Here is a 9951-nt window from a genome sequence, read left to right on the forward strand (position 1 = left end):
ACATCTAATGCCACATCCCCATTTTCTTGAATTAAAAATTCTTTAAAAGAATAATTTAGTTGTTTTCGTCAGTGTGTACAACTTATGTATGAATAAAAATTAATAAAATTATAAACAAATGGATAAATAAATAATAATGTGACTGAGTAAATAAGAAATTAAAATTTAATCCTTTTAGCGTAAGATAGAGGTATAAAGTTCTCATCGTTTACATGCCCCATCCAATCTACACAGCATATTTTTATATCCCAGCTTCTAATCTCAATCCTCACAAAACCATCTCAACAGTGGATTCATAATTTTCTTCAGGGAACAAAAAAAATATCGAATCGGGTTTAAATAGCTAATCGAATTTAAACACATTAACTAATTGGACACTCGATAAAAAAAATACTTTGACTTATATTTTCTAATACTCTGACTTATAATTTCTGATGCTTTAACTTATAATTCTAATTACTCGATCAGTATCGACATATCACCACTAAAACTCAAAATCCAGGTGAGCAACTGCCCCCCTTGTATAGTGTTGGTTCCGCCCCTGTCAGCGGTCGCATGGTACCACCGTACCAGTTGGGATGTTCATTGAATCAGGTTTAATTGGTCTTTAGCCGAATTGATAAATTTGATTTAAATGGTTTGGTTCGGTTGAATTTTTAAATTACTTCACCTTTTATATATTTGATTCGATTTAATCTCTCATTCTCTCTTATTTCGGTTCAATAAAACAAACTGAAATTCTCAATAAAAATTAACAGAAATGAATTTGTAAAGCAAGATTTTGCATTGATTCTTTTGCAACTGTGTTGCAGTAGATGAGTCTCCTATTTGTAGGTAACAACTCAAATCTAATTACATCAACTAACTATGATTTAGATTATTTAATCATAGTTCTAACCACCTCACTGTTGCTAACTAACATCTTAACAACCTAACTAACTAACTAACTCCATAGAGCTGTTGGTGAGTCTTCATTCACTGTTGACTGAGATACATGCTGTTACTCTATTATTCAAGACTTGGCAAACGAAATCTATGGGTGATAATTAATCGTTAGATTGCTGCTAAGAGATAAAGATGCGAACAAACCGAAATTTATTTGAATTAGTTTGGTTTTTTATATTAGTTTGATTTATTCTCTCTTATTTTTTATTCGACTGAAATGTATTTTAATATTTATTTTTATGATTATAAATGTATTTATGTACGTCTCGAAATTTAATTTCTCATATTTCAGTTCAATTAAATAAATTAAAATTTACTTTGTTCTGTTTATTCGATTGTTATTAGGTCAACATATTTAATTCAATTAATTTGAATATATTTTCTAAAATCAAATAAAATATTAATTTATCTATTTTAATTTGATTTTAACCGAATCAATAATTTGAACTCTCCTGCATACCAGGAATTCATATCCTTTCAGGTTATCGGACTGAGTACAATTGAATCGGATGGTCCAAAATTATTCTTTTAACTTGGCACGAATCTCAAAGCACAAATAATACTGCCCCCTTAGCCATCCCGAGCAAGAACCAGATAAAATTAAATCTGGACCGTCGTTTTCAATTGTGCTGAGTTAGATACCCAGGAGGATACGGATCCTACATACTAGTGCCACACCACACTACTAATATGATCCACCCATAGTCCCATACTCAGATCCGTATCCTCCCGGGTACCTGACTCAACACAATTGAAATGGACGTTTCAGATTTAATTTCAACTGGTGGGTGCTGGGATGGCATTAGGGGGCAGTATTGTTTGTGCTTTGAGATTCGTGCCAAGCTAAAAATTCCAATTTCAGACCGTCCGATTCAATTGCACTGAGTCAGGTAACCTGAGGGGATGTGAATTCCCCTGAAATTTTTATTAACATCCAAAAAAATTAATAAATTTCAAATTCTACCCATTTTTGTGTAGGATTTCGAAAATTACCCAAACTAGTCAAAATCTCACCGGTTTCCTAAATTGAGACCGGTGAGATTTTGATAGGTTTCAAGAAAAGAAACTGGTGAGATTCTCACCAGATTTTTTTTAATTAATTTATTTTTTGTATTGAAATATTAAAAATATTTAATATATTTTTTTGAAATAGATGAAATATAATATAATTTGATTTATTATAAAAATTGCGACAAATAATCCGGATCAACATTTTTCAGTCTGGATTTTTCGCGATTGTAAGAAAAATTAATATATTTTTTTGTGTTAAAAAAAATAAATATGCTTTAAATTTGAGTTATTGATCGCAGTTTAAAAGTCATTTGTAGGTAATACATAAAATATTGTGATCCTTTTAGTATATTTAATTTCTAAAAAGTTGTATCTATTTTCAAAATTCTTTTTGGATAACAATCATTAAATAGTTTAAGTTTTTATTTTTTTTCAAAAATAGATACAACTTTTAGAAATTAAATGTACTAGAATGATGACAATATTTTTTGTATTTACTTAGAAGTGACTTTTGAACCGGGGTCAATAACTCAAAACCAAGTATTTTTTTTTCCAATAACACATAAAGAAATATATTAATTTTTCTTCTAGCCACAAAAAATCCAGCCTGAAAAATATTGATCCGAATTATTTGTCGCAGTCTTTCTAATAAATCAAATTATATTGTATTCCATCTATTTTGAAAGAAATATATTAAATATTTCTAATATTTCAATACAAAAAAATAAATTTTAAATATTTCTATTTAAATAAAAAATTCTGAAAAATGAAAAAAAAATTGAAATCACAATTTTTTTTGCGGTTTTTCTTTTTGTTTTATTTTATTACAGTTTTAGACTAAATTATCGCAAAATTTTGTTGCGATTTGAATAGATTTCGAATTCCTACGCCAAAGTAGTTAGGTTTTGAAATTTTTTTTTTTTTTTTGTTGAATATAAATAAAAAATTCGGATTTATTTCCATATGATCCACCCACAGTACCATACTCAGCCTCAACTGGTACATTACATAGCACCAGTACCTTTTAAACTAATCTGGTACGAGACACCTAACCACATTTATGACTGATGCGCTCCTGTCAGTTTGTCCTGCCCACCTGTCGGCTCCAAAATTTGCTGTTCCTGGTACGAACCCTCACAAGACTCGATCTCATCGCATCTACTTATTATTATTTTACATATTCACCTCTGCAAACAATAAATATTTTGTGCTTTCATTAACTAATAATTAGGGAGACTGGGAGAGGCTTGGTTCAATGAATCTCAATAGGTCGCACGCACGAATCTTAAAGCAAATACAACAGCTCTAATCTTAAAACAAAAGACAAATGCTAACAACCACCAATCCCGTCCCAGGCGACATCCAGCCTACCAGTCTCCTGCAACGCTTTCAGCAACTGGGCCCCTTTTCTCCTTCCTCTCGCACTGCATTCCCCTTGCATCGCTCCTAGTACACTTCTCGCTACCTCTGATGGGACCTCCACCACCACATCCTCCTCCTCTCCACCTCCTCCTCCTCCGCCTCCTCCATAGATCGCTGCCAACACTCCGATCGCACACTCCCTGCCCCTCCCTGACATCCTCTCCACTGCACACGCTAATGCTTGGGCTGCTATTGCATTATTCCGCACTGCCTCTGCTCCTTCGCTAACTGTACATAGCAGTTCCAATGCTGCTAGACCTCTCTCGGCAGTTGCACCAGCTGGACCCGATGCCATCACTGCTTCCAGTGTTGCTGCTGCCGCGCCAGCTCGTGCCGCCTCGATCCGGTTTCTTTCGTTGAGTAGCAATGCTAGCAGCATCTTAGCTGCTGGTCTTGCAGTGGATGAGTCAAGCAAAGCGGCAACGACACCGAGCATGACGGATGGTGGACATGGACTGGGAGGAGATGGATCGGGTGTGAAGGCTCGTTCAAGGAGGCATAATGCTTGGAGGGAATTGCCGGAGGCGAAGAGGCATTCGGCTGAGTGGTATGTTTCAGAAGGGGTAGGGAGAAGAGCGGCAGCAGAGGTGGGGCCACTTGTCAGCGGGGATGGAGATTGCTGGTGTACAGGGAGACGCCATTGAGTGAAGCTCTGAGAGGTGGAAGATGAAGAAGAGGAAGAAGAAGAAGAAGGGGCAGTGGTGATGGCAGCATTGGAGGTTGGAGGAAGAGATATAGGTGGGAGAACAGATGGCGGAGAGGCTGTGGTGAGTTGCGTAGCGGGTGGAGAAGGAGCAGAGGAGGTAGCGGGAGGAGTAGCAGTGGGACTGAGAGAGGATTGCGTGCAATTGCGAAAGATGCCGCAGGAGAAGAGAGCGGCGCTGCGTGGTTGTTTCGGTTGCGGCTGCGCGTGCTGGCTCCGGCTCATGATGGTTCAAAACTGAGAGTCTAATTATATAGAGAAATTGGAGAGAATTTGAGAGATAGATAGATAGATAGATAGATATAGATAATTGCTTTGGTTTGTGAGCGTAGAGGATAAATAGAAAGAGTAGAGAAGAGAGAGCAAGTGAGCAAGGTTTTATTAGGTTGCTTTTTTTAGTAAAAGGAAAGCAGGAGTAGTGTTGATTTTTAAAGTTAGAAATTTGAAATTCTCTGACAGACACTTGCATGTGTATCCAAGGTTGTTGGGACGATACAAACAATTTCTCTGTTACATGTAACAGCAGATCTGGATTCATTTTTTTTTTATTTTTTTTTATGTTTACTAAAAAAGGATCCCTATTAATATTAGTATATGTTTAATGAGGTTTTGAATAAAAAGAAGAGAAGAATTGAATATATGAGTCAGAGACACAGAGTTTCTTCTTATGGGTGCCGATCGAAAGCATTGATTGCACAGTTCTGTTTTCTTGGCTCCATAATTCCATTGTTGCTTTAACAAGTATCATGCATGTCTAACTAATTAAATGAAAGGAAGGGGGATTGGATACTGTTGGGGGAAGTCAGAGGTGGGGTCCAGAACCATGTGAGGGGAGAAGATAATGCATATGCATGGCTGGTTGTCTCGAAGAGGATGGAATACATGGTCCCCTTTTTTTCACCTTTGCATTCATCTTCTCTCTTTCTTTTTCTCATTGTATCAGAAACATCATGTGATCAAAGGCTTTGGTGGCTTTGGTCTGCTCTCGTCTTGTCAAACTATGCCTGTATCCTGCTTGCTACTCAGGGATGCAACTGGACCCCTCCAGCCCAAACAACCATCTCGATTTTCTGTGACGCGCTCAACACCGCCTCACCGTGTCAAGGGTCCTCACATTGTGGGAAAAATGATATGGCGGAGCCGAATCCGTCACAGAATGGAACGGCACGGCACACATGTTAGTTACGTGTCGTGACTGGCGTGTCCCGTGCCGTGATCATCTTTTGAAACTTCGGCACAGGACGACACGTCACGGCACAGCACGTGGTTACGCGAGTTACGTGTAATAGGACCATTAGATATTGATCAAATGATGAATCTTGAATAGACTAACTTAACTTATGATTAAATGGTCATGTGAATTACGTTTTATCACAGCACACCGCGTGACTTACGTGGCGTGACCATCCCTTAATATTTTAGTTACGATATGACTATTTTAGTCACGATATGACACATCACATGAAAAATTAACTTAATCACAGTATGACACCGTACAAGACCAGAATCGCAACGTATTAATTACGGCACAGGATAACACGGCATATTTTTTTCCACTTTATCTGTGACATTAATTGTCCTTCATGAGAGTCTTCTTTGTGATATGTTTCTTTCTAATTGGTTGATTGTTTGATACTCTTCTGAGTAGTCTGAATTATTTGTCTATTTATAATTTGAAATTTACGAGGTTGAATTTGATAAAAATAATTTCCAACAAGAAATGTTTTAGGGAGAATTTCATTTTCAAACAAATATTCTATTAATAAAGGAAAAAGCTGTAAAATTTTATTAAATGAATATATATTACACATAAAATTTATAAGGTTTGTGAAACATAAAGGGAAATTAATCATTTGTGGACCCCCAATTGCTTGTAACCTTCTAAAATCCATATTGGTGCAGTGGTTGGAATGGTTTGGAGTTCAACTTTCAAAATTCAAATTTACGGATTGTTTGACAAGTGAAATTACTGGTGATTTAAATATTTCAATGTGCTTCTATATAATTGAAAGTATTTCAAGATGAATTAAGATGAAGTAAAATAACTATTTTTATAAGTGAAATAAAGTTAAATCATCAGATTTAATAAAAATTGATATTTTTATTCTTATCACTTCACTTTGTAACATAATACATAAGAATAATTAAATCATTTTATTCCATACTCCATATACTTATTCCACTATTAGAAAAAAATAATGTTTAAAATAATTTAGCATTTACTTTGCTTTTTCATGCATAATCACATTGTAAAATTATAGTGTTAAATTACCTCACTCTAACAAATTAACCTAATAACCTTACAACTATGGCTGCAAATGAATCAAATTGAATCGAACTGAACTGGTTCAAAATTGAAGTAGGGTTTCAAACTGAAAAAGGATAATTCGAGTTTGATTCGGTGCGATTCTAACCAGTTTCAAACCGAACTAGTTTGAAATTGAAGCTGGGTTTAGAACTAAAAAGAAGATTTTCGAACCGAGTCAGACTCAGTTCGAATCAATTTCAAACCAAATTGGATTTTATTCGTTTCGGAACTGAACTGATTTAATTTGTTTCGAACCAATTTTTTTTTTTTCCAAATCAAACTCAATTAAATCACGAGCTATGAGCTTTTTGTACACACCTACTTACAAATACACACACTCAATATTCTTACAAACTCAATCGAATCCCGTAGGCGTTACCTAAATTTTTTTGTATAGTACAATAAGTCAATAACACCTTCTAATACGAAGAATTACAAGGCAGAACTGGATAAGGAAGACATCAAAAAATTAAAAGAAAAAAAAATGGAAAAAATAGAAAACAGTGAGCTTCAATAATTAAGATAAACTGATAATCAATGGCTTGGTCACTCAACCATAAATTTAGCTGCTTACAAATGATCATTGTTCACAAAAACAAGTTGCATGTCTGTTCAGGATCCAAGGTGATACAACAACATCAGGCCCATTACAGGCCCATTACTGGCCCATTACTGGCCCATAAACCCAATTTATCTCTGATCCCCATCTCCTAGTTCCCACAAATAATGAGATAATGCCTGATCCTTCCTGATGGGTAGCAATAGCAGCACCAGTGTCTCCTCCTCCTCCACCTCATCATGGCCAGACCGGATTGAAACCCTCTCTCACATCCTCACACACCAAACCCTAACCCCATCTCTCCATTCCCAATTCTTCGTTTCTCTCCATGCACCTTGCTTCCTCGACTGGTCCTTCCCTCCTTTCATCTGTGACTCTCCAACTGCTCTCCCCTTCTGGTCTCTCTCCTTCTTCTTCTCTCGCGCTTCCCGACTCGGCTTTCCTCACACTACCTGGCGCTCTCTCTGCCCCTTCCAGCAACCCCTGCCTTGCATCCTTTCCTCCGGTGTTGACCCTCCGCCTCAACGCTGGGGCCCTCAGGAGCTCAGAGAGTACGCCAGGAAGCGGATCAGGAGGCCCCGGCATGGACCGCGGGTTCCCCAATTGCTCCTGTTCCTGGTCCCGAATCTTGCGCTGCTGTCACTACTGCTGATGTCAGACGGACTGTGGCGCAAACCCGATAACTAGCTACCAGCCTACCAGTGGTTTATTCTGGTAAAGGAGAGAAATTAGTGGTGGCTCTATTTTCATCTTTGTTTAGAAATAAGTGGAGTGTCTTGTGCTTATTTCTTATTGTATTGTATCATAAAAACAAACAAAGAAATGGAACTGATGTATATTTTTTTCGTTTGTCATTATAGTATAAAGTATAATCACAACTATTGAAGTATGAATGTATGATTGCTTAGTATTTTTTTTTTATAAGCTGCAGGTGCAATACAATCACAGATATTTTCATGTCATATCTACTGTCATGTTAGAATTAAAACAACATTATCAAAAGGGGATCAGTATTAAAATTTTTGAGAAATGTGCTGATAATTATAAACTTTACCATTTTTAATATTTGATTAGCAAAATTGTTTGAGATCTTTCTTTAATTTGGATTATTGTGTAGTGTTTTTAAATGCAGCCGCATACAGTTTTGAATGCGGCTGTATATGTGGTCCATGTTATTGCTCCCAATTAAAATAAAAAAGCACAAAAAATAATTTTTTTGGGAAAGACTTGAACTCATGATCTACGAAAGAGAGATATAGAGCACTAACACTAGGTTAGAACAACATTGCATTATAAATTAGTTTTATCTTATATACATTCCTTTAACAACTCATAGTAAAACTACATATATACTTCTACATTAAAATTTACATATGCGGTACGCAGTGGTCTTCTGCATGCATAAACAAAACTGTATTTAAAAACACTGACCGTAAGAGAAAACAACGTTGAAATTCAGTAACTGTTGCATGGTTGTACCCATATGATTTGTTCTTGTATATTAATTTTAACACCTATATATTTATTGGTGAACATAATTGCCTCAGTCATCAGAGCTTATGGATCGAGTTAGCTATAGATTAAATTTTATGTTGCAGTAGAGATAGAGAGAGAGAGGCTAATTTCTTGAATTCAAGATCCAGCTGAGGGGATACTCCCATTTCTTCTTCTTGTAATTACAGTAAATTGGCTCAGGAGAATATCAGGTTAGTTTCAACCGTTCATTAGTAAGTTCATCCAGCGGTTGAAATGACATTGTCAAAACTGTCAAAGTTTTAATTGTCAAGTGATTTTCTTTGACCCGATCTTGGTAGGCACTCCATAGTGACAAATGAATTATTCGAGTTTGATTTGACGAAGTCAAAAGTTCGTGATTCGAGAATAATTCAGATATAATTTGAGAATGATTCGGAATTATTCGAACCAGCTCAGTCCTACAAGGAAGAAAAAAAAAGTTTTTGAAAAAAAAATCGCGAATAATTCTTAAAATTCGGAAAAAGTTGGTAAAATTCATCAAATAATTCGGTGTTTGATTCGCCAATACCAAAAAAACGAATAATTCACAAATCTTGTAACCATGAGAGTTTCACTACCAAGCTTTCAACAACAAAAAAAAGTTTGACAGTTTTTACAAGTGTAAACATTATTCAGGCGAGATGTCAAATATAGCCTATGACAAAATGGAACATGATTTTGATTGGATGGCAAAATGGAAAATGATTTGATTGGACAGAATACACAGCTAAAATGGGCCTACAGGACCAAACCGTTTTGGACAGAATACACAGCTAAAATGGGCCTACATTTTGGAATGTAATGAATCAAATTCTTGTGTGATCCTTGGCATTGAAATTAATTGCAAAAACAACATCCCTAGACTAGACGGATCAGTATCCTCCCAGGTACCTGACTCAACACAATTGAAATGGACGGCCAGATTTAATTTCAGCCAGTGGGTGATCAAGATGGCAGTAGGGGACACTATTAATTGTGCTTTGAGATGCATGCCAAGTTAAAATTTCCATTTTCAGACCGTCCGATTCAATTCTACTCAGTCAGGTAACCTGAGGGGATACGAATTTAGACTAGACTACACCAACAATTTGCATTTCACTAGCAATGCTGCTGCTTTCAAGCCCTATAATTATCCCATTCAACAACCTAAAATGTAAGACTAAACAGAAAATGAAATGAACTCGACAAAATTAATGTTCTCATCCTTGATTGCAAATGAGGTTTACTTAGCAGCAATTCAATACGAAGCGAGCAATCAAGAGACACCGCTTGTAAACAATCTCAAACAATGGGTTTGTATTGCCTTTATCTGGTTTTGTTGGAGCAATAAAAAGCACAAAACCAGTATTGATGCAAAATATTCGCTGCAAGTTTGGAATGGACAATAAAAAAAGTTATAGAAAGGAAATTCTGAATCTCGACTTCAATCGATCCAAGACAACAATCTAGGCCATTAACAACCAGCATGAAAGAGTAACAAGTCTCAAC

The 9951-nt window shown here is 36.1% G+C and overlaps 1 protein-coding gene across 1 annotated transcript; it reads right to left on the minus strand.

Annotated features, from left to right (window-relative positions):
- Positions 1-3253: 3253 nt before the first annotated feature.
- On the minus strand, positions 3254-4430 carry LOC144563371 (ARM repeat superfamily protein). The gene has a single exon (XM_078312838.1). The coding sequence runs from the start codon at positions 4304-4306 to the stop codon at positions 3287-3289; it is 1020 nt and encodes a 339-aa protein (XP_078168964.1). The 5' UTR covers positions 4307-4430; the 3' UTR covers positions 3254-3286.
- Between the last annotated feature and the right edge of the window lie 5521 nt (positions 4431-9951).

Source organism: Carex rostrata, chromosome 12 (assembly GCF_964058835.1).
Source record: "Carex rostrata chromosome 12, lpCarRost1.2, whole genome shotgun sequence".
Lineage (NCBI taxonomy): Eukaryota > Viridiplantae > Streptophyta > Magnoliopsida > Poales > Cyperaceae > Carex > Carex rostrata.

What these genes read in the sequence shown, in the direction of transcription:
- LOC144563371 (XM_078312838.1), bottom strand. Translation starts at nt 4,306, where the DNA reads ATGAGCCGGAGCCAGCACGCGCAGCCGCAACCGAAACAACCACGCAGC.